General features: G+C 56.6%; 1 protein-coding gene across 3 annotated transcripts in view; it reads right to left on the reverse strand.

Annotated features, from left to right (window-relative positions):
- Positions 1-1060: 1060 nt before the first annotated feature.
- SLCO2B1 (solute carrier organic anion transporter family member 2B1) overlaps positions 1061-24711 on the reverse strand; it is a 29241-nt gene continuing 5590 nt past the window's right edge. Inside the window, exons 1-15 of one of the 3 annotated variants that reach the window (XM_059466677.1) lie at positions 24514-24602; positions 23729-23806; positions 19921-20058; positions 19668-19830; positions 18049-18276; positions 16946-17044; positions 16454-16584; positions 11816-11924; positions 7613-7777; positions 6314-6506; positions 5361-5517; positions 3906-4066; positions 3329-3393; positions 1814-1934; positions 1061-1598 (exon numbers count right to left, since the gene is read on the reverse strand). In XM_059466677.1, coding sequence (XP_059322660.1) covers positions 1424-1598; positions 1814-1934; positions 3329-3393; positions 3906-4066; positions 5361-5517; positions 6314-6506; positions 7613-7777; positions 11816-11924; positions 16454-16584; positions 16946-17044; positions 18049-18276; positions 19668-19830; positions 19921-20058; positions 23729-23797 — 1974 coding nt within the window. In that variant the 5' untranslated portion in view covers positions 23798-23806; positions 24514-24602 and the 3' untranslated portion in view covers positions 1061-1423. Of the gene's footprint in view, positions 1599-1813; positions 1935-3328; positions 3394-3905; positions 4067-5360; positions 5518-6313; positions 6507-7612; positions 7778-11815; positions 11925-16453; positions 16585-16945; positions 17328-17421; positions 18024-18048; positions 18277-19667; positions 19831-19920; positions 20059-23728; positions 23807-24513; positions 24603-24711 lie in introns of those variants that run through there. The other 2 variants (XM_059466676.1, XM_059466678.1) reach the window with 2 other exon arrangements.

Here is a 24711-nt window from a genome sequence, read left to right on the forward strand (position 1 = left end):
TGGGATCATCTGAGCACGGCAGGACAGCGCCTGGGAGCCAGGGCTTGTGCTCAGCCAGGAAAGAACCTTCTTCTCCAGGGATGCCACAGATTCCTGGGCTGCAAGGGGCTGCAACACCCCATCTCCTCCCTGCTCCTGCCCTAAGAGCCTCATCCTGCTGCCTCAGCCACAGGTGCTGCCTGGCAGGGCTTTGGAAAAGAGGATAGAGCAAAACTCTCCTGGTTTGGCTTTCTAAAGGTCAGCAAATGCTACTTGTCCTTCCCTGGGTGGCTGCACCTACACCCCTGCAATGTCCATGCACTCCTCTGCCTTCCAGAACCTTCTCTGAAACCAGACATCGCTTCTTGAACAGGGCTGTAAACTCTCAGCTCAGTGAACACAAGGCACTGCACAAAAATAGGAAAAAAACCCCAACCCAAACCCCTAAAAAATTCCAGTCACCCTCCCAGTCTGCACTGAGGTAACTGGGTCCCTCAGAATGGCTGGGCAAACAGTTTGGGGAAACAGCTAAATTCAGTCACTTCACCACAGGCCTGCTCCCTTCCCAGGGGATATCTGCCAGGGTGGCAGCAGGGAGTGAATGTTCCCCTCTGTGTATTTCTTTTCTGCATATTTGGGTTGAACTTACAAGTTTTGTTTTCTCTACTAAATTCCATCCTGGAGCCAAAGATGACAAAGCTCCCCAGTGGCTGTGGCTGGGTAACACAATTCACTCCTGGGTGGGAAGGAACCCCAGGACGGGAAGAATGCAGGAAACAGGCAGCTGAACCAAAATAGGGCCAGGCTGGACTTCCACCCCATAATTACAGACAGAGCCCCCTTCAGGGAGCCCAGGGCTGGCTACTGCTGGGCTCAGATGGTTTAGCCACAAGCTCTACCCAGTCTGGAGAGGGCTCCAACCTCATCCTCTGATCCTGCAACCCTGGGAAAAACCCTTCTCCAACTGCAAAACCAGGAATGCACCTGAACTCCCACATGCTTCAAGCACTGACCATCAGAAAATGAATGCTGATAACACAGAAAGTAAGAATTATAAACATCAGTCACAGAGGTCTGCAGATTCAGTACAAAACCATTTATTAAAAATGATTTATTTTAAAAAACCTACTCCACAAAACCCTTCATGTTTATGGCTTCTGCTCAGTGCTGGCACCACTGAGACACTCAACAGGAGAAACTGCTTTGTGGGACACAAACCCAGGAGGCTGCAGGGTCCATGGGCTAAAGAGTGAAGACTAATCCATGTGAAGGAGCAAGCTGCACTCCTGAGGAGGAGAACAATGTGTGGATGGATCCATGCAGTGCAGGCAGAGTCCATCCCATCCAGGACAGCAGGAAGCAGCCCTGGGTCCATCACTCCAAGCACAGCTTGGCCGTGGGCTGATTCACCTCACCAGCACGGACCGCAATCCACATTTCGCCGTCACACTTTGGATTCTGGGCTCTTTGTGGACTTTCCCGCCAGTTTCTCCTTCTCTGGGTCTGCCTTCGTCTCCTCTGCCTGGCTGGCTTCCCTCTCCTGCTTCCTGAGGATCACATACACGGCCACGAAGCACAGGAAGGCGCCCACCTCGAAGAAGAACTGCAGCCCCAGGTACCTGTGGGCACAGACACGACGGGTCAGGGCAGTGGGGATGCTCCTGAGAGCTCCAAGCAGCACCCTGGCACTCTGGGGAGGCTGTTCCAGGCACGGGCTCTGCCCCAGAGCAGGGAGCTGTCCTGGAGTCACCCTCCGTGGTGAGGGGCAGGGGAGCGTCCCTGGGTGCTCCCGGTGCGTGGCACAGGGTTTATCCCGCTGTCCCTGTGTCCCTACCTGTGCCTGAAGAGGGTATTGTCGTAGTATCTGCAGGCTGCCCTGCGCTCGCAGCGCCTCTCCCACAGCACGCAGGTGGTGTCGATGGCGCTGCCGTACAGCACCGGGCCCGGCATCCATGCTGCAACAGCACAGCGTCAGACTGGCCTCCCCTGCCCTCACACACCCCAAAACAGGTACCGGGGCCACAGACACCTCAAAACAGGTACTGGGGCCACAGACACCTCAAAACCATGGCACTGGGGGCAACAGCCCTAGCCATGGCCCCAGAGGCCACAGCCCGAACCCTGGACCAGGGGCCCACAGGCACCCTGGAAACAGCCCTCAGGGGCCACAGACACCCCGGAAACAGCCCTCAGGGGCCACAGTCACCGCAAAAACAGCCCTCAGGGGCCACAGACACCCCAGAAACAGCCCTCAGGGGCCACAGACACCCCAGAAACAGCCCTCAGGGGCCACAGGCACCCGGAAACAGCCCTCAGGGGCCACAGACACCCCAGAAACAGCCCTCAGGGGCCACAGGCACCCGGAAACAGCCCTCAGGGGCCACAGTCACCGCAGAAACCGCCCTCAGGGGCCACAGACACCCCAGAAACCGCCCTCAGGGGCCACAGACACCCCAGAAACAACCCTCAGGGGCCACAGGCACCTGGAAACAGCCCTCAGGGGTGACAGGCACCCGGAAACAGCCCTCAGGGGCTACAGTCACCCGGAAACAGCCCTCAGGGCCCACAGCCACCCGGAAATAGCCCTCAGGGGCCACAGGCACCCGGAAACAGCCCTCAGGGGCCACAGCCGCCCGGAAACAGCCCTCAGGGGCCACAGGCACCCCAGAAACAGTCCTCAGGGGCCACAGGCACCCCAGAAACAGCCCTCAGGGGCCACAGTCACCCGGAAACCGCCCTCAGGGGCCACAGTCACCCCAGAAACAGCCCTCAGGGGCCACAGGCACCCGGAAACAGCCCTGAGGGGCCACAGCCGCCCGGAAACTGCCCTCAGGGGCCACAGTCACCCCAGAAACAGCTCTCAGGGCCCACAGGCACCCGGAAACAGCCCTCAGGGGCCACAGGCCGAGCCACAGCCTCAGGTACTACCGCCACCCCAAAAACAGGCCTCAGGGGCTATAGCCACCCCAAAAACAGGCCTCAGGGGCTATAGCCACCCCAAAAACAGGCCTCAGGGGCTATAGCCACCTCAAAAACAAGCCCCAGGGGCTAAAACCACCCTGAAAATAGGCACCAGGGGCCACAGGCTGAACTACAGCCACGGGGGTCACAGCCACCCCAAAAACAGGTCCCAGAGGCCACAAATGCCCCCAAAAATATGGCCCCAGGGGCTACAGCCACCCCAAACCACGGCCCCAGGGACCGGGGATGGAGCCCTTGGAGCTGCCTTGTCTCAGCCCCCCATGTGCCCCCAGACCCTGCAGGGCAGCATCCTTTCCTGCCCTGGGAAAGCCCTCTCCAAGAGCTGCCATTATTTTCCAGGAAGGTATTTTAACACATTTCAATTTACCTAAAACTCTCAGCAGCATGAACTGTATGCCGACAGCAAATGATTTGTCTTCAGGCTGGATGCTCCTGAAAAATAAAATGGAACAAAATGCCCTCTGGCAATCCCTCCAGGATGGATGCTTCCCTCGCCCACACGCTCATCCTTCAACCCAGCCTCCGAGGATCCCAGGGAGTTCCCATTCACATCACCAAAGCTGATGAGGGTTCATTCATTAGGGCTGAACACCATGGCCTTTTCCTGGCCTGAAAATCCTGCCTGGCCCAGAAGAGCTTGGAAGTATCACTGACAGACTAAGACAGAGATTCCCCCATGGCTTTCCCCTCTGCCTCATGCTGGGCACCAGCCCCACCAGCCTGGGCGCCCATCTTGGCTGGCTCCATCCTGCTGCCACCTGCAATCTAAGGGCTGGTGTAACTCCCACCCAGGGCTGGTGTAACTCCCATCCAGGGCTGGTTTAGCCCCTGTCCAGGGCTGGTTTAACCCCCAGTCCCGCAGCTGGTGAAATCCTTCCCCCTGCGCACAGACCCGCTCTGGACGCCCTCTGTGCCTGCCCAGGAGGTGCCCAAGCCGTGCCCACCTGAGGATGAGCATGAAGGAGGGCGTGTGGGAGGTGCTGGCCAGGATGCCAGCCAGGCAGGAGAGCACCACGAAGGGCACGAAGAGGTGGGAGCAGCCGGTGCCACAGGGGCCTGGCCTGGCAGCGCCCGCTGCCCCGACGCAGCTGCAGCCCGTGTAGTTCTGCAAAGAGGAGACACACCACATCCACAGGCTGCTTCCAGAGGTGGAAGGGAACGCTGCCAGCTGACAGAGCCAAGGAGAGCAGGTAAGGTTTGTCTGGGAATAATTAGCAGCAATTAGCACTCACTGCTTCGGGGAGAGCTCAGAGACACGTCCAGGGCTCCAGCAGAGCTGGAGAGGGACTGGGGATGAGGGACAGGACACAGGGAATGGCTTTGCAGAGGGCAGGGATGGATGGGATTTTGGGAGGGAATTCCTGGCTGTGCCACCTGTGCCAGGCCCTGTCCTGCTGTGACCCCCTGCATCCCAGGCAGAGCTGCAGCCACAGCTCAGGGAGTGTTTAATCAAACATGTGTAACCTCACCTTTGAGAGAGGCTCATAAATAACTAGCACAGCCTTATAGCAAAGAAAAGATGCCTTGGGGTGGTGGATGAGGAAATTCTCCATTTCTCTATTTCTTAGTCACATTATCTCTTTTTTATCTGTTTCAAACAAGAAACCTCTGTGTTGTTTTTTTTGTTTTAAAGAGACCTTTAAATAAAATGAGTACAATCTTTTGGTTGTTAGGGGGTGGCAGTTTGCATAAGAGTGATCCCAGAGGCAGGGGCAGCTCGGGGTCTCCCAAAACCTTGTTCCTACATCCAAGCTTACATGGTGCCCTCTGGGAGGGCTGCAGCAAAGCTGGGCACACAATTGCAGGGTTTTCTGTAAGCTGGGAGGGTTCCTGGAAACCCTGGGACAGGGAAGGCAGCAGGCAATGAGTGCCACAGGTCCCTGTACTGCTGAAAATGGTAAGAAAAGTGTAAAATTTCTAAGAAAGCAAGGGCTGGAAGAGAGAGGCATGGTTGAGGAGGAGAAAAGCAGTTGGAAAGGGTCTGCTGTACAAGAGGCAGGCGTGGGGGTGCAGGAAAGCACATTTGGGACTGAGTCTGGCAGAAAGCACAAGTGTTATCAAAATGAAGCGCCGCTAATTAACAAAACGCTGCTGCAAACCGCCCAGGCAGCTCCCTGCTGCCATCACAGCCTGTGCCACGAGCGCAGGGAAAGCCACTCATCCTACACGGGCTGCTAACGCCCTGCAGCTCGGGCTTTGAGTGGCAGACGTTTCCTCAGGTGGGTCTGCCGAGCTGCACGGTCCGCAGAAGCAGGGGAGCAGCGGAACGAGCCCCAGCAGGGGAAGGCAGGAGAGAGCAAAGCGCTGCACGGTGACCCCGCACTGCGCTCCCCTGTCCCGCAGACACTCGGGGCAGCGCGGTGGGCCGGCAGGGCCAGCTGTGGCCAGCTGTGACTCACCAGCACGGAGCCGTCGGGGCGCAGGGCCAGGCCGCTGCAGCCAGCAGAGCAGGGGGACGCGTACTCCACGCCGTCGGGGCCGCACACGGGGTTGAAGCCGCGCTCGGGGCAGTGGCACCGCGCGTTGCACGCCATGGCGTGGTGGCCAGAGCCAGAGCTGGGGCCAGGAAAGGGTTAATGCAGGCACGGGGCATCACCCACGTGCATCTCGCAGAGAAAACCAACAGTGTGTGCGCTGGGGTCGGCAAAACCCGCCCGATTGCACAAGGAGCCCTTCCCCATGGGAATCCCACCGTCACCCCAAACCTCTGCTCTGCCTGGCAAAGCATCCCCACCACCCACTGCCCTCATTCTTGGTCCCAAACCTGGCCTTTGGGGTTCTTACAACACCACACTGTAGGAGAGAGCGAGGTTCTCCCTGAGGGCAGGGACCACAGGATGCTGAACAGGGAATTCAGAGACCTGGATCCAGCCTCCAGGGCACACAAGGAGCTCCTGCCCACATTTAGCTGTCGCAGCTTACACGGTGTGATCCCAGGGCTGGCCCCTGCCTGAATTATTCATCCATCACGCTTTCCAAGATGAAAACTTGTGCTGTTTGTGCCAAAACCGTGTTTACTTCGGGTTGCACGCTTGCTCCTCAGTAGGAAATCTCACTGGTGGAACTCTTGTAACCCTGCTCCTAAAACCCCGCTGTTAAAAAGGTTTTAACCCATAGGAGATAAAGCTGAAATGACTCCACCATGTGTGGATAAGTCACAAAGATGAGCTGTACATTTTCTGCCCTAAACCTGAGGACACAGCAAACTCAGATTTTAGTTTACCTCCGCTGGCTGCCTCTCCTGAGGGAACAAACCCATTTCTGGGGATTCTGCCTGGCTCCCACCCCCAGGGAGTGTGGCTGGGGTGTGCCCACCCTGGATGCCCCGTGCCCAGCCCAGGAGCTGAGGTACCTGTCCCAGTGGGTGACACCGGCCACCTTCTGCGTGGGGCAGCCCAGGAAGAGCAGGGGAAAGGCGGTGAGCAGGCAGAGCAGCATGCCGAGCACACACAGGGCACTGCACTGCCTCAGGGACATCTGGAACCGCTTCAGGATGGCACCGCCCACCACGATCCCCACCATGGCCCCGGGGATGTTCACAGCGCCTGGGGAAAGGCAGGCATGCAGTCAGGGAACCTCCAGCACCACCCTGTCCCATCCCCTTCCACCTTCCAGGCTGCTCCAAGCCCATCCAACCTGTTCTTGGGCACTTCCAGGGATGCAGGGGCAGTCACAGGGAACAATTCCCTCCTAACATCCAATCTAAACCCAACCCCTTAGTCCTGTCACTGTACCTTGTTCTCCATCTCTGCTCTGTGCCTGTCCCTTCTCACAGCAAAGGCCCAGAGGATTTGCTGTTGGGTTGCTATTTTTCAGCACAGGTGGTTCAGAAGGGACCAAGGTTTTTGTAGGGATTGGTGCAGTAATGCTACAAAAAAGCTGCTTTTCAAAAGGATCCCACAGCAAGCTGGCTGCCTTGTGGATCCATGGGTGGAAGCTGTCAGGAGCAGTGGAAAGCTGTGCCTCACCCAGCAAAATGTGATTTTTCAGTGTGGACAGGAAGAAGCACCAAATCAGCCTGAGCAGGGTGTTTAATTTCTGTGCAGGGTAGGATTGTGCCCATTTCTGTGGTCACCCTTGTAAACCCCCATTTCCATAAAATCCCATTTCCATAAAACCCCCCATTTTTTGGGGGGAGACCAAAGTTCAGCTAGAGACACGCAAAGTGTTTAATTCAGCTGAGAATGCACAGGGAGGTTGCTTTCAGCCCCTCAATGCCCACGCAAGGAAGGAATTTCCAGCTACAGAAAGCTTTTTGATCTGAAAGGAAAAGGCCAAGCGAGACTCAGCGGTGGGAACAAAGGCCAGATAAATTCATCCATGGAACACGGTGCTGACTTGAATGCAGAGGGTAAATCAAGGCTGGGAACAGCTCAGCTGGCACCTCAGGGCAGGACAGCACTGCTTCAGCATTTAACCTTCCTGCTGCATTCAGCCCTGGCTCTGCCAGCCTGTTCTGCTCATTTTGTTCTGATTTATCAGTCCCAGACCTCAGAGGCCTCTTTCCCTGAGGTGCTGTTTGCTCAAAAACGTGTTTTAAACACTTCTGTGGCAGGATGACTGAACTCTCTGAGAGGGAGGCTTTACTCCAGAGGAACTCTTCCCAATTTCTATATGGTTTTTAAGGAATCCAGAGCTCAGCAGCACTTACCAATGATCATGTTGGCCAGGGAGGCTGTGAGGGAGAACTGCCTCTCCAGGAACTTGCCCATGAAGGTTGCCAAGCCAGCCACCATGGCAGAGAGGTTGACCTGAGCCAGCACCACCAGCAGGTACACGGGGTGCCTCAGGTTCCTCAGCAGCACCACGGGGAAACCTGAAAGGACAGGGAGCAAAATTCTGATCAGGGAGCCACAGGAGAGTTGGGGTTGGAGGGCACTGCAAAGCTCATCTCGTTCCACCCCTCTCCCTGCAGCTTTCTGGCAGGGCTGCTGCTAAAACAAACACAAAAGTAATGGGTAGTCATTACAAGTTAATTTATTTGTTTGCTGCGGTGGCAATTTCAGTGTCCTTTCAGTTTCAATGAGCAAATGAAAAGCGAAAAGTGCAATTTTTGATAAGAGCCAAGGAACACTCCAGCAAACTGCCCCAGGGCTGAACCCTTGAGCAGGAGAGGTGTGCAGCCTGCTGAGCACAGGGAGTGCCCCGTGCTGCCAGCTGGGAGCTGCCACTGTCCCTGCTGGAGCGATGTCCCCTCCCTGCACAGCCCAGAGCCCCTCTCTGCTCTGCTGCTGCTCCCCCTGTGCCTCCCCCTGTGCCTCCCCCTGCTCAGGAGCTGCCACTGTCCCTGCTGGAGCGATGTCCCCTCCCTGCACAGCCCAGAGCCCCTCTCTGCTCTGCTGCTGCTCCCCCTGTGCCTCCCCCTGTGCCTTTCCCTGCTCAGGAGCTGCCACTGTCCCTGCTGGAGCGATGTCCCCTCCCTGCACAGCCCAGAGCCCCTCTCTGCTCTGCTGCTGCTCCCCCTGTGCCTCCCCCTGTGCCTCCCCCTGCTCAGGAGCTGCCACTGTCCCTGCTGGAGCGATGTCCCCTCCCTGCACAGCCCAGAGCCCCTCTCTGCTCTGCTGCTGCTCCCCCTGTGCCTCCCCCTGCTCGGGCTGGCAGCAAAGGGCAACTTCCAAACAAACTGCTGATGAGTGTCCCAGATGAGGGCCAGGGCAGCCAATATGCTGGAGCAGAGATAAGGAATTAGCAGCGAGGATTAATGCAGAGGACTGCCATCAATTAATGGTGCTAATTCTCAGCACTGACAAACAAGAGGGACAATCTTTCTATCTGCTCCAGCAAAGCGGTGCTGGGGACATCTCCCTGGGGTTTGTCTGGGAGCTGGCCCCAGATGGGGACGGGTTTTGGCTGTCCTAAATCTTCTGTGAAGAGCAAAAGGACTCTCTGAGGGTGCAGTGGGGTCCCCCACGTCCCCAGCTCCCCTTCCAGCTCAGCACTCTGCCCTCAGGTCAGGCAAGCAGCCAAAAATCATAGGGAGCTACAAAAGCAAGTCCTTGGAGGGGCCCAGGCATACCAGCATGGACAAGGACCCTGGAATGCTGACCCTCTGCAGGCTGGCAGGCAGCAGGGAGGGAAGGAGCTGCATTACACCACTGTCAACCCACGGGGGGAGATGGTTTTGCTCTCAAGTACCACTACAAATACTGATTTTTGAAGAGTATTCCCCGAATTCCTTAGCTATGCTGCAGATGGGAAACCTCAGCTTGCTGGCTGAAAAATCTCCTGAGAGCCAATCCAGCCTTTTGTGGAGGATCTTTCACCAAAAACTCCTTTTCCCTGGAGGTCTCTGATCTTTGTAATTAAGCCTTCTGTCACCCCAAATCAGAGGTGAAAAGCTGAGGTCTCCACTTCATGGTGGGAGCAAGCAAGATTTCCACCCTCTGCAATCCCTAATTGGATCCTCCTCACAGCTCCGGAGAAGCAGCTGGGCAGACAGGGAAAACAAGTGGAAACTTTAAAATAATAAACAAAAACCATCCTTGAAACTGCCTTTGGGGACCATAAGGGAAACAAACGAGTCACGAGTGCAGCGCTCCAATTGCTTTGAAGATCACCTTCAATGGGCTAATTCCCAGTATGTGCAGCAGAATCTGCACATCCTCCCAGGTGTTTCCAACAGAAGCCTGGAAATTAGCAATGGAAATGACTTCAGGCAAGCTAAATCCTACATTTTCCATTACTGCAGGAAGACCTGATGCTGCAGCAGGAGGAATTTGGGAGGAGTTTGTGAGTGTGAGGAGCAGGGTGTAAGCTGGTGCCACACAGAGTGTCTGTGCCAGGGCCAAATCAGTGCCCAGCTCTGAGTCCAGAGAGAGCTCCATGATGGGCTTGGAACATCCCCAGTGCTTGGAACGTCCCCAGAGCCTGGTCTGACCCTCACCCTGCACACAGCCCCGTCCTGGTGCTGCTGCTGGGCTGGCAAAGCCCTCCCTGCCCCGACAGAGCCTCCAGGGCTCTGCAGCTGCCCCTCACAGCCTGCCCAGGGAGGCTCAGGGGCTCCCAGGAGCTCCTTGTGGGATGGATGAGTTCCAGCCCACCCTTGCTCTGCTTGCAGGACGTGGCAGGAATTACCACAGGGGTGATTTTGCTCTCTGGGTATCCCCAAAGCAACAGAAGACACGGCAAAAGGGTTTCCTTCTCCACAGTGATGGAATGGTTTGGGTTGGGAGGGACCTTAAAGCCAATCCAGTGCCACCCCTGCCATGGCAGGGACACCTTCCACTGCCCCAGTGTGCTCCCAGCCTCGTCCAGCCTGGCCTGGGGCACTTCCAAGGAGATTCAGGCTGGAGAATCTCATCTCCAAAGGCTGCTTTAATATATTATAATGCAGAAAATAATAGTTAAAAGAGAAACGGAGAGAGGAAACAAAACCAGCAGGGGAGTGGTGAAATGGGAAGGAAATTGTCTTTCCAGTGACTTGCAGATGAGCCAGCCCTGAAGTCTTTGGGCTTCACCCAGATTGTCCCAGGTCCCCATCACACACTACCTGCCACCCCATTCCTGGCTCTAAAAAGAGTTTTGTATGAGAGATCCCGGTGATTTCAGCAAGGCTGCTCTCCTGACATAAACCAGACACTTCATTTATTTCAGAGCTGGGCTTTGGGGGATAAATCCTGAGAAGCCCTGACACAGCAACGCTGATTCCAGCCCCGCACCAAAGCTGCAGCCGGAGCAGGGAGCTCATTTTGATTCGTGTTTGGGAGGCACAGAGTAGAGGGTTGGTGTGAAAATCCCATCTGAGCACCATCAATCTGCTCCCACGCAGCCTCTCCCAGCACACAGGTTTCTAAATGACAGTGCCACAGGGTCAGGGAGGGAAGGAACCCCCGAGTGCCTCTTCTAATTGAGCATTAGGCTGACAGCAAGCAGGAGGAAAGTCTGCCCACGCCTGCCTGGCTGAGCCTGCCCTGCACTGACCTTCAGAACACGGAGAATTTGCCATAAATTGATGGGATAATAGTTGGGAAATATGGAGGAAGCTGACACGGAGTGTCTTCAGAGGGTCACTGTTCTTCAGTGGCTGCCAAAGTGCAGAGTATTTAAAAAACCCAAACTTCCCAAGCACTATCAGATGCCTCCACAGACTGAAGCCCAGCTGATCCCCTCCAGCATAAAGAGCCCACTCATTTCCAAACAATTTAACTGCACTGGGTTCAGATCTCCTTATGGGTTTTAAGTGCCCAGACCCTGGCCCCAGGCAGTGCTGGCCACCCTCAGCGGGACAGGGTCAGCCTGCCTTGGACAGCATCTCCAGCCTTGCAGGAGGGAGTCTGATGAGGATTTTTGGGGAGGAGAAGTTGCCAGTGCTGCTGTGGGACCGATTCCTGATTCCATGGCCTGAGCAGTCCCCAGACCCCTCTGACTGAAGGGCTCTGTCCCTTCCCACAGCTCTGCTCCAGCCCCACAGCCAGCACCCCTCCTTCCTGCCTGCATTTGGGCTCTGGTGAGACTTTGGCCTCTGATTCCCACTGCCCACATGAGCCATAGATCACAGAGTCACAGAAGGATTTGGGTTGGAAGGGACCTTAAAGCCTATCCCATCCCAACCCTGCCATGGCAGGGACACCTTTCACTGTGCCGGGTTGCTCCAAGCCCCGTCCAGCTTGGCCTGGGGCGCTGCCAGGGAAGGAATGTGACACTCGGAGTGACCAAGGCCAGGTGCTTTGGCTGGCAGGAGGTGCAGCAGGGCAGGGTGGGCAGGGAGCAGAGGGCTTAAACCCAGCCCTGAGCCTAAGGCGCTGATCCAGGGGCTGGGCTGAGCCCAGGGGAGCATCCCTGCTCCCTGGCAGCACTGCAGCCCTGGCGTGGCCCAGTGGGAGCTGCTGTCTGTGCAGGGGGCTGGCTCACTTACGTCTGATGAACTCCATCAGGGAGAGGCTCTCCGTGTGCTGGGACCTCGGCCTGAGCTGGCTCAGCATGTCCTCCTTCTTCTTGCTGCCTCTGTCCTCCCCTCTTACCACCTGGGGACACACCAGAGGCTGTCACTGCACACGCCATGCCACAGCTTCCCCTGCCCTGGCCCTTCTCTCCCAGACCTGACACACAGCAGCCCAGCATGGCCATCCCTGTGGTGTCCAGCTGTGCTCCCTGCCCACACCAGGGCACAGAAAGCCAAAGGGGCACTGCTGGGTGTGTTCTGATGCCAAAGGGGCACTGCTGGGTGTGTTCTGACCCCAAAGGGGCACTGCTGGGTGTGTTCTGACCCCAAAGGGGCACTGCTGGGTGTGTTCTGACCCCAAAGGGGCACTGCTGGGTGTGTTCTGATCCCAAAGGGGCACTGCTGGGTGTGTTCTAATGCCAAAGGGGCACTGCTGGGTGTGTTCAGACCCCAAAGGAGCTGCAGGGGAGCCCCAGGAGCAGGCTGGGATGTCACTGCAGCCGCTGGGACACCGGCACTGACAGGAGCTGTGCTGCTGTGCCTGGCAGGGCTCAGGGCAGAGAGGTTTCAGGGGAAGCCACAGAGTGTTTACAGCTCTGCCACCCCATCAGCTCAGCAGCCCTGATCCGAGCTGGGCAAATGAGTTCATTGAGCAGCAATTAGAGAGCTGTAATGGACAGGAGGAATCGGCAGCTCTTGGGCTGAAACCTCTGCTCTGAGATGAGAGTGCTCATTAAACAGCAGCGAGGTCACAGTGTCTGTGCTGGGGCTGCCACCTGCCCTCTTTGAGGGCAGAGGCAATGAACTCCTTTCCTGTTTTGAATTGCTGCAGCTCAGGCATTCATACATTTTTCAAATGCAAAGATAAAACCCCTTTCACTTTTCAACTGCCTCACAGGGGCTCTTCTCTGCTCTGAAACTGCAGCGTTTTCCAAAAATACATTCAAGCTGCTCCTTCCTCAGCTTCCAGCTGTTTGTACTTGTGAGAGTCAACAGTCTGCACGTCCAGACAAAAGCCAGCTCCCCCCAGTCCCCCAGGCTGGGATGTCCCTGTGTGTGACCCTTGCAGGGCACGTTTCCGTGCCTCAGCTGCGTGCACACGGAGCAAAGCCCTCACAGAGGGAGGCAGCTCCTCTCCCTGTGCTGCCTTGGCCCTGGCAGGGTGTTTCGCTGTCTGAAAGGATCAGGAAACACATTCCTATGGGCTGAAGGAAAGCAGGGGCAGAAGGAAAAGCAGGAATCCTGCCTGCTTGCTGTGGATGATGCTGGAATGGTGCTGCTGCACCATCAGAGATGCCCAAGCCCTGAGGAGGATGCTGTGCCTCTGCCACGGGGGATTTTGGCATTGTCACAGCAGAAATTTGTCAGGCTGGAGCTGGAAGGCGCAGTAACACGAACTGGCTGCTCAGCCCTGCCCCAGCATCTTGCCAAGGAGAAACAAACTCAGCTTGCAAAATGCCCCCACACTTGGATCTTCCTGGATGAATCCTTAAAGGACTCAGCTCCTTGCTGCCACTCATTACATCTGACGGTTCTGCAATCAGATTTTATCTGCATTTTTATCTGCCCCTGGACCCCTGAAATGTCCAGGTTGGACACTGGGGCTTGGGGCACCCAGGGACAGTGGGAGGTGTCCCTGTAACCCAACCATGCCATGATTCCATGAGTCCACTGGCATCACTGCCACCCTCGGGGGGCTGGAGGAGGCAGACAGGCTTCTGGGGAAGGAGAATGAAGCTGCCTCACAGTCTGCATCAGGAACAGCATCCCCAGCCTGAGCCTGGCCTGGGGAAATCCCCCACCTCCCTGCACAGACTGGAATAAACCCGGGCATGGCTGAGCAGGGCTCTGTAGGAGAGGAAAATGAAAGCAGCTTTCCCTGGCAGCTCCTGCTCTCCCCACCTGCTCTGCACCTGTGAGAAGGGCAGCCAGAGGTGCCAGCAGGCTGGCTTGATCCAAATGCACCCCTGGAAACAGGGATAAATGACCTGCTCTGTGACAGAGAGGTTCTCTTTGTTTATTTTGAGGTTTCTGCAGAGTTTCCCTCTGTCTGTGAACAGAACCTGGCACTCCCAGCTCGCTGAAAAGTAAGGTCAGAGAAGTTATTTTCATATTAGACAAACAAAGTGTAAAGCCTCACTGCTTGGGAAAGAGTTATTTTCCTTTTGACAAGGTCAGGCTCCCTACAAACACCTCATTATGCCTCTTCCAGCAGGTGTGGGTCCCTCCAGGGACCCTATTTCCAGGAGTGCTAAAATAACCAGCTGAGGGGCACCTTGCTCCCACCACAAGGGAGGATTATTTTTAGCTGCTGTTTGTGCCTGCCTTTAGAGCTCCCTGGGGAAAGTCCAGCTGTGGAGAGCAGGATTCCTGCAGCCTGTCCTGCCACTTGGCCCTCTTTGTTCCTCAGACCGTGCCCTGGAAGTGTCTGTTTTGTCTCTGAGAGCAGCTTTGCCCCTTTCAGTCCCTTTTTGTGTCACCCTCAGAGCTGCAGGATAGGCAGAGCCCGTGTGCCAGGAATTTTGGAATCTTGTGACAACACTGCTGCCTGCCTTGGGATGCAGCAACACCAGCAGATGGCAAAGCATGAGCTAAACTGCGGCCACACAGCAACTGGAGCGTGCTGGGAGTTCCTCACAGGAACAGGACACAACTCCAAGGAATGGTCTGGGCCCATGGAGGCAGGATTAAACTGGAATTACTGGGGAAAAAGCTGCTGTTGACTGAAACCAGTTTGTCCAGTATAAGAGCCTCATCCTCTCATCCCCTTCCTGAGATCATGACAACATCATGGCTTTGCCATGGTCAGCCCTCAAGAGGATCACTCAGGATACTTTGGTGCTAGAAACCCACAGACAAGCAGCAAAGCAGAGAAATAAAAATGTTCTGGGTTTGGAGCGACTAATTTAGGAGAAAAAGATCAAAAGAGCAGCTCCACACTATCATTAATGTTAACACCAGCCATTCCAGGGACTTCAAAGGAAGAATTCATCAGGAAAAGGTGAAGCTGCAGCGTGGAATAAAACACGTGGATGTGTCTTGGCTGGTGGGAGGAGGCAGCTCAGTCCCCAGAGGCAGAGAGGGCTCAGTGACACCCAGTGTTTGCTGCAGTGCCCACTGGGGAGGGTGGGCACCAGTGGGATCCCAGCTGGGGCTGCAGGAGCTCCTCAGAGCTGAGCTTTGCCAGGCTGTGCCTGAAGGGATGTGCTGTGGGCAGGACAGCACACACACACAGGAGAACACCCACTTCCAGCACAGCTTGGAGTGTGAGCTCCTGCAGCTCACATGTGTTACCCAGAACAGCACGTGGCAAACTTTCTGCAGAGCTTTTTATTTGAAATTTGTAGGCAGGGCTCCTCGCTAGTGCTGATACCCCCATGGGACAGGTGTGGCTGCCCCAGTGCCTCCCCTTCTGCAAGGAGGGCAGAATTTGGCTATTTACTCACTTTTCCTGCTATTATTTTTAGCTGTCAGCAGATTCCAAGAGCTTTCTGAGGGAGATGCAAAAATGGGGGAAATCCAAGAATTCAAGAAACTCGCATACTGCAGAGGGACACGTGGGTGCTCAGCCATGTGGGATGCTCCCTACAGATCCCAGCCAGCAGAGCAGGGTGAGATCTTCCTGCTCCTTTTAAAATCAATAGCCTGCTCCCCCTTAAACCCTTCCAGAGTGCAGCACTTGCCAGGAAGTGCAGCTGTGCTAGCTGGAAGTGCATTATCTGCTCTCGAGAGGCGTTTATGAAATTAATATTCCCATCAGCCCTAATGAAGAACTTTTCCCTAAGATGAGCCTCGAGCCTGCTGGCCCAAACCTTTCCCAAGGCTTGAGAGCAGCCCAGGCTGCAGGAGGAGCAATCAGGCATGCTGCATTTGGGGTCACCCCCTCCTGCCATGCACAGGGCACCCCATCACCTCACAGCTCAGGTCAGCAGCAATAAATCACTACACCCCCAAGCTGAGCTGGCAGAACAGGTCAGGGAACCCCCAGTCTGCACTGATTCCTGTGGAGACTCAGGCAGCGTCAGAAGAAATGAAGGATTGCTCTGCGCAGACTTGTTCAGACAGGGAGGTTTCGACGCTGTCCCGAGGTGCAGCACACGTGGAGGGCACCGACACCACCTCCAGCACGGCCAAGAGGAGCACAGCTTCACCTCCTGAGCGTGTCCCAGCAGCTCCAGCCACATCCCAGCCCTCAGAAACAGCTCCTCTGCCAGCACAGCTCGTTCTGCTCTGCTGCTCCCGAGGCGCTGCCACGCACAGCCGGGACGCTTGGGATGCTCCTGAGCTGTGTCACGCCCTGGGGAGCAGCTCTGGACTGCTCAGATACTCCCTGCCCTGCTCCCCAGCTCTGCTGTAGAAGAGCTGTCCTCATCTGCCAGGAGCCCACTGATGGAATTTCGATTCCCCCTCCAAAGGTAGTGATTTCTCCTGGACAAAAGCTGCCAGGGTGGACAAAGCCGGTGCCCTTCACCTCCCCTGGCAAACCTCTGGTAAACATGAGAGTCTGGGACTGCATCCTCGCCAAGGCACAGGACTCTCAGCGGTTCTGGTTCCTGAGGCAGACATTTCAGCCCTACCGAGGTGTATGTGTGTGTGCAGAACCTCTCCTACCTCTTTAGGCATTTCCCGTGGGAAGAAGAAGTATGGCAGGGCGCACAGGGCCACCAGGCTGGCGGCCACCAGGAAGCCGAGCCACCAGGCCCCCACCCAGCGCGGGTCCTTGTTGGTGAGCTGCACCTCAGCTGCAAGAGGAGAGGAGAGGGGCATCAGACCGTGCTGGCACAAAGCAGGGACCCAGTGCACCAAAGGCTGGCCCCTGCCACCCCCAGCACCAACCAGCCCCGAGGTGGTGGCTCCCAGCCTGGGACCATCAGTCCTGGGGCCTGGGCAGCATTTGTCCTGCTCATCCCACCACTAAATCACATTTCATGGTCTCTGCCCCATTTCATTGCCGCCCCCAGGGCGTCCAAAGAGCCCCTTTGGATGGAGACAGCAGGCACAGGGATGTGCTGGATGCCCACTCTGCCCCATTGACACAGAGAACCCCCAGGAGGCTGGAACACCCCTGCTCCAGAAGCTGTGCCAGCACTTGTGGTGCCTCACCTGATGTTACTTTGTCGATGTCCACGTAGAACCTGAGCATGGCAGAGCCCAGCATGAAGGCCACCCCCGGCCCCACGACCGTCAGGGAGAACAGGATTCCTGTGGGGCACGAGAGCAGGGAGGGCTCAGCCTGGGAAAGGGACCTGGGGGACACAGGGGCCTCAGGGTGGGACCAGGCTCTGCTGCACCTGCCTCCAGCACAGCCCATTTCCCTGGCAGCTTTCCCATCTCCAGGAGTAACAGCCCCATGCTCCCCACCTTCCTTTCCCACGTGGAATTCCCTTTGGCTCAGACCTCTCCTGACACTCAGCCTCCCAGAAGGACTGCAGTACTCCCAGGAACAGGAGGTGCCCCTTGGCATCAGTAATCCAGGGAACACCAACTTTTACAAGGTGAAGGAGATAAAAGTTATGCGTGAACTCTTCTCTGTGAATTGCTGATAAAAGAAATCCACACATGTAACATTCAACTCCTACCTTACATGTGAGGGGTTTGGATCATCTACCAGAACAAAACTTGATGCTGTGCTTCCTTTTTTCAGCAGTAATGACCTGCTTTTGATCTACCTTTGCTGCTCCATTCAGTTCAAGGCTGTCACAGGTAGCGGCTGGGAAAACTGGAAGGAGCTGCAAGGACCACCTTGTCCATCCCACCATGCCGGGACATCCCTGTGGGCCTGTGCCCAAGCTGTTCTCCAACAGCCCCTCTGCTGAAGGGTACCCTCCCCTCTCCCAGGTGGTTAATACTGCTTTCTTTGGTTTGTTTGGTTTGGTTTAGTTTTTTTGGCTTTGCTGGCAGCTAAACAGGGTCCCCACTGCTGCCCCTTAAACCTACAGCTGCCACTTGTGAACACAGAGATCAGACTGTCCCTCTGGTCCTTCCTGAAACCTCTTTGGAGGAGGATATGGAGTTTTTGCCATCCTCAGGCCAAAACCCCCAGCTTCAGCCCCAAATGGCGTTTCCCAGCTCTCCTGCTGCCTGCCCAAGCCCGAAGCGCATAAACCCTTCCTGCAGAATCCTTCCTGGCCGTGGGCAGAGCAGAAGGGCTGTAATGAACCCTGCTCTCATTAATGCCCATTATCCCAGCCCGAGAACAGCCTCACCCAGGTAGAGGGGGGAGTTCCTGTGGCTGGCGAAGTCGTCGATGTAGGAGATGCCGAAGGGCTGGATGGGCACGCCGCCGATGCCCAGCAGGGCCTGGGCCACGAACATCACCAGCAGCACCTCGTGGTTCTCCCTGGAGCCGTGGGGAGGGCAGCTGGCGTCGCTCAGGTTGGCCCCAGCGCCCGGGGCCCCGGGCTGGCACAGGTCCGTGGTGTTGCTGAAGGTGCCTGAGGTGACAAGGGGACAGCTCTGAGGAGCTGGGTCTGCAGGAAGGACTTCTTCATTTAGGCACTGGAAGGCTCTGAGCTCTCCCTGCAGCCTTTCCCAGGAGAACACCCCCAGCTCTGGATCTGCTCCAGCAGCTCCATGTCCTTATCTCGGTCCTTGTCTTATCCTTATCCTGGTCTTAGATGGCAGGTGAAAGAAAACACAAGGAAGTGCAAAGATCACTGCACTGGTGTTTACAGAGACAGGATCATGAGCCAGGAAAGCCTTCAAGGCTTTTCCTCCATCAAAGGTCACTCCCAGAACCTTTGACAGACCGCCCAATACAGGTAACTGAGCAAACCTGCAGAGTTTGTGAGCGGCTACCCAGGAAATGAGAGCTCGTTTTTCTCAGAAGAGGAAAGGGCTGATTCTAGCACCCTCATCTTCCTCAGAACCCCAGGCAAGGGGGTGCTGGCAGCAGGATTTCCATGGTTATGCCCCAGATCCTGGGGAACTCCAAGCGCTTGGACTCTAGCCCACCTGCAGCAGCACTGCTGAAACACCAACTCAGTGTTTCCAAGCTGGGGTTGCAGCTGGCCCCTGCTTGCAGCCAGCAATGGTTCACCTATTCAGCCTTCCTTTGGTGTCTGCAGTTGCCTGAACCAGCTGCTCTCCCTCTGGTGAGCCAAACAAAAGCTGTTCAGTGGAGGTTTCTAGAAGGTTTGCTGGAACTTCATGGCAGGAACTGGGGAGGTAGCGAGTTACTTGTTTTCTCCTTTCTTTCTGTTTCCATCCCTTCATTTTCCTTAGGGAGAAAATCCCAAACCTACGCTGTCCTGTTCCCTACATGAGTGATTTAAACCCTTTCTCAAGGGAGGCTGATATTCCAGTGGGGTCTAAAACCTCAAGGACAGCCCAGCTAGACCAGGGAAGGCAGGTGAGGCTGGACATGCAGCAAACAAGGGGAATCCGAGGGACAGCCTGCATTTTGATTGTTTTCCTGCCCTTTCCCATGGTTCCCACATCCCCCTGGCTCTGCTTTCCACCAGTAGCTGTTGCCTCTCAGGGCTGGGATGATTTCATTCTCAGAAAAATAACATTTCCTGAGGACAAGCCAACAGCTTGCAGCTCTTAGTGCCTGGTGGGAAGGGCATTTCACAACAGCTCCCACTGCCAGGGGGCAGGGATAGGTGGGATGTTGGGAAGGAATTGCTCCCTGTGAGGGTGCCTGCCAGGGAAGCTGTGGCTGCCCCCGGACCCCTGGGCTGGTGGAAGGTGTCCCTGCCATGGCAGGGGCGGAACGAGATGATCTTTACGGTGTTTTCCACGCGAACCATCCTGTCACTCTGCTATTTGCTCCTGGTGTCCCAGGGCCCAGGGCAGGTTCCTGAGCAGGTTCCTGAGCACTCACTGGCCACGGAGCGGTCGTACTCGTAGGGCCCCGTGAGGAAGTGTGGCAGGGCCATGAGGAAGCCGGCCAGGGACACCAGCAGGGCCCCGCAGCCGATGAGGCGCGGCCGGTGCACGCGGCTGCCCAGGTAGCTGACAAAGACGATCAGCAGCGTGTTCCCAACCTGCAGGGACAGAGCAGCGCTGTGTCCCCGGGCAGGGCAGCACGGGGACAGCGCCCAGGGGCACGGGGACACGGCTGGGGACACGCTCACCTCGTTGAAGGAGGCCAGCAGCCCCGAGGTCTGGCTGGAGAGGCCGTAGCGGCGCTCGATGGTGGAGATGGAGCTCTTCAGGTAGCCCGAGACCAGGAGCTGGGAGAGCTGCAGCAGCCCGTGGCAGAACACAAAGAACTGCCAACACAGAGATGGAACCCCCAGCAGGGTCACCCAGAGCTGCAGGGTCACCCAGAGCTGCAGCACAACCAACTGCATCCCCCCCAGAAAGGCACCATTATCCAACTTAAACCTCTGACCACAAGCCCTGGAAATATCACCCCTGCTCTACCAGCAGTGAAATCTCCTGAGGTCAGGTCAGAACCACGGAATTGACCCCTGCCAAAGATCACAGCAGGGTCAGTATCTGCGAGAAGGCTGTAATATCTTAGCTGAGAAGTGGCTTTGGACAAACACATGGCTTCAGCTGGGATGATCCCTGTTTGTGTTGGCCCTGTCCCTCGGATGCAGCAACAGAAGGGAGGTTGCACAACACCCAGGGGCAGACAGCCATCCCAGTGCTGGGAGCTTTTCTGGGACAGGAACGAGCCCTGCCAAACACACCAACAAACAACTCCTCTGGAGAAAGTCAGCAGGGACAAGAATTCAGGCTGCTTTCCTTTCCCTCTCACAAAGCCCTAGATGTAAAACACATCTCCTTTGGAAAATGTCATGGCTCTATTCCACTTCCAGACTGAAGCCACCTCCCTCCTGGTGCCTTGTGGCTCTGCCAGGCACCCCTCCAGCCCCCGAAGGAGCTCAGATATCCAGCCCAAACAGTCACGCACCCTCAGGACACGGCCCACCCATCTCCCTGTGGGACAGGCTGGATGCCCTGGCTCCTTCCAGAGCTGCTGCCCTCAGCCTGGGCTGGTGCCCAAACGCTGGGGCACTGCTCCTGCTCTGTGTGTTTTGCAGCAGCTCCCACCATGGAGAAACTGCTGAGTCTGGCCTGGATTTCTGGATTTCTGCTGCATCTCGTTCTGATCCAGGCCTCAGTGAGGTCACTGCCAAACTGGGCTGCTCTGACAGCCAAGGCAGCAGCCCCAGCACAGAGAGGGGGAAGGTCAAACCCCTGGGAATGGCAGGGCTGGGCTGAGGTCACTGCACACCAGGACAGCATCCAGGACCCCCTCCTTCCAGGCTCACGTCACCACTGAGGGCTGCAACGTGTCTGGGCTGGGAAAGTGTCACCCAGCCAAAGGAAAGCGTCCCCAGTCAGCTTTGCTGAACTCCTGCGTTCCTCCCAGTCACTGCCCGTGTCCAGGCTCTGCTTGCTGAGCACATCGCTTCAGAGGGAAAGGCTGAAACCAGAGCTGCTCATTGCAGCATCCACAGCACACAGCCCCCCGAGCATCCAGATCCTGGAACTGCAGGGGTTTACAGAGCTGCCCAGCACTGCCCTGCATCCTCTGCAGCTCCAAGTGCATTGGCAATCTGGTATTTTAGGAGAGATGGCCCTGCAGTGGCTTGGGCAATGACCCCAGTCCTGCCTCCAGGGGCTCTTTGCTCTCAGCCATCCATTTTCTGTCAGGAAAAGAAAGAGCAGCCTTTGCCTGGCCTTTGGATCTGCTGGACTGGCGGGACTGATGTGGTGCCCAGCAGGTGACCTGGACTGGCAGACACCAGGCTTTTCCCAAGGCAGCAGGACACACCATGGACACCAGGAGCAGCCCCAGGGCTGAGCTGTGCTTGTAAAGCCTTCCCTTAATCCATGGAATTAAACAGCTCAGAGAACCCAAACCACTGCTGCTCCCACCCCACATGTGCAAGGGAACAGAGAAACACCCTCCATCCTAGGCAGCCAGTCAATCACAGAGCTGGGAATGAAACGCCAGTAGTTCCACTCCTGGTGGTGTGGCAAAGGCCCTTTTCCAAGGGCTGCCTGTGTTTGCAGGGTGGATGGAGCAGCTTGGCAGCAAACTCTGCCCCGAGGGCTCCCAGCTGACAGCAGCACGTCCCCACCACGCTCCCTCCTCGTGCCTGGGACGTTCTGGGGCTATTTTCAGAGAGGGTTTGTGCCTCAGCACGTGGCACAGGCACACTGGGCTGAGCTCACGGCAAATGGCTCTGGCAGGAAAAGCCGGACCAAAAACCAGTTTGGCTGGGCCTGTGGCTGGGAGGGGCTTAAATCCCATCCAGTGCCACCCCTGCCATGGCAGGGACACCTCCCACTGTGCCAGTCCCATCCAGGTGGCCTTGGGCACTGCCAGGCATCCGGGGCCTCCCCACCCTCCCAGGGAGCAATTCCTTCCCAATATCCCATCTAAATCACAGTGCTCCTTGAAGCCAAGCAGGGCAGGTTTTGGTTATGTCCCTCAGCTGCATTGGGACATGTGGTCATGGTTTTTGTGACACGCTCTCTGGAGATATAAATACCCATAAAAACTGCAGTGCTGTGATTTTTGGTCCTCCAGCCACTTCAAACACATCCAACCACATTGTGCAATGGTTCTGCGGCTCTGCAAGAGCCATTCAAACCCTGGGCTGCAAGTTTTGTTCTCTGAGGAAGTCATTTAGAAACCGGACAGGGCGGCCTGACTTCTTGAAAAATAAGCCCAGGAGAAAAAGGGAAAACATCCTGTGCTGAGGACAATTGTGCTCTTGGTGACAAGGGCTTCCTCCACATCTGCCCGTGGCAGGGCTTGCGACAGGAGGGTCTGCAAGGTCCCCCCAGCCCAAACCAGTCTGGGATTTTGGGATCTACCATCACAGGTACAGCAAAATACAACTTGATTCTGCTGCCCCTGCCCCTCAATGCTTCAATCTTTGAACTCTTTAAAATATCTCCTCATGGAAAAATCAGCAGGGCCATATTTCTAGAGATAAACTTGCTGGGGAGTAAAGAAGAACCAAGCAAAGCCCAGCAGATAAAAAGCAGCTGAATGGGCTGAAAGAGGACTGGGCAAGAGCCTCAGGCCATGCTCTGTGTCTCCAGCCTCTGTGCAGGCTCTGCCTCAGTGACTCACTTGGCTCCTGCCACAGAAGGAGGGTGAGTAAATGCACCAGCATTTGTAGAAAAACCCTCAAAACCCCAAATCTTTCCCACAAAAGGGACGGAGAAGTCTTGAGCCTTTAGGTCCAACTGTCATGTTGTGCACTCTGGCCTGGTGAGACTCCCTAATGAGCCAGGTAATTGGCTTCCAGCTACCCTGAATGTTGTAATGCACTGTGATAGGGTGCCACTATTGGTAACAGGGAATTATTGAGCCAGAAGGGAAAGAAGCAGATGTTGCAAACACAGGGAACCATTCCACGTGCAGCCTGTGGTCCTGCAGAGCTCCTCAAGCCCTCACATGGTGGGCCTGGGCTTGCACCAAACCCAGGAGGACCCGGGACTTAGAAGTAAGGCTTCACACTGACAGAGCCAGGGCTAGATGGGCTCTTGGGCAGGAATTGTTCCCTGCACAGGTGCCCAGAGCAGCTGTGGCTGCCCCTGGAAGAGTCCAGGTTGGACAGGGCTTGGAGCAGCCTGGGACGGTGGAAGGTGTCCCTGCCATGGCAGGGGTGGCACTGGATGGGCTTTGAGGTCCCTCCAAGCCATTCCAACCCATCCCATCCCAACCCATCCTGTGACTCTCTGGAGGAGCTGGGAGTCAAACCTGCACTGAAACGTCACTGCCCCACCACTGGCTGTGGAATGGAGACACCTGCACACCAAAGGCACCTGTACCCTGGGAAACCCAGGGGCCATTTCCCAAGCACACCTGGTGCCCATAAATCCTCCCAGGGCCCTCTGCAGGGGGCTGAGCTGCTGTTTCCCAGCCCGGGGAGCCGAGGGGGTGCTGGGGAGGCAGGGGGTGTTTACCTTGATGCTGAGAAAGGGGCTCCTGCAGAGCCTGCTGCGGGCCACGTCGGGCTGGCTGCTCCCCGTCATGCTGTCAGCCTGTCAGGGATAAATCATCAGCACAATGCTCCTGGCCGGGCCTCAGCTCCCCCCTGCCCGGCAGGCAAAGCCCTGCCAAACACCCCCACAGCGGCACACGGGTCTCCCCGGCGGGCACCGATTGTTCCTGCGACAAGGCAGCCTGCGAAATGTGAACCCCAGAGGCTGCGAGGTGAAACGCTGCTCAGCAGGGCCAAGGACAACATTGTGCAACACTTCTGGGGTCGGTGTGACTCCTTATCAATGGCCCGGGTGATGGGGCACCCTCGGCTGCTGCCGGCAGCAAACTCTGCCAGGGCAGCTGGCAAAGCTGATGGCTGTGCTGCCATCCAGAGGCTCCTCAGCTGCCTGGAGAAGTGCGAATCGAAGGGGAGCAGTGGGCTGCAGAAATGGGTTTCCAGAGGGATCCCACGGGCTGCAGAACCCCAGAAGTTCAAGGAGACGCAAAGTCCTGGCCCTGCCCTGCCCAGGACTCCCTGCATCCCTCTGGAGGGATCTGTCCGGGCTCGGGGGCAGCAGCTCCTTGCTCAGCAAGCCCTTCCCATCCCTCTCCATGCTGGGCACTGCTGGATTAAAGCCCTGCATCCCTCCCTGTGCTGGATTAAAGCCCTGCATCCCTCCCTGTGCTGGGCACTGCTGGATTAAAGCCCTGCATCCCTGCACATCCCATTGCCACCGCGGCGTTCCCGCATCTCCCCTGGAATTACCCCTCCAGGCTCGCTTCTGGACCCTCAGCCAGCACCTAAACGCGCCCATGCAATGGAATTCCAGCCCGTGGGGAGCCAGCAGCCCCTCCTGCCCGCAGGTCTCCTTCCCTCCTCCCCAGGGACCCGCGATGTCTTTGTTGGGTTTCAGCGGCCAGGCTTCCTGCTCAGGAAGCTGCATTGTTCCCAGGCACGCTAGAG

The sequence above is a fragment of the Ammospiza nelsoni genome, chromosome 2, assembly GCF_027579445.1.
Source record: "Ammospiza nelsoni isolate bAmmNel1 chromosome 2, bAmmNel1.pri, whole genome shotgun sequence".
In the NCBI taxonomy this organism is placed as follows: Eukaryota; Metazoa; Chordata; class Aves; order Passeriformes; family Passerellidae; genus Ammospiza; species Ammospiza nelsoni.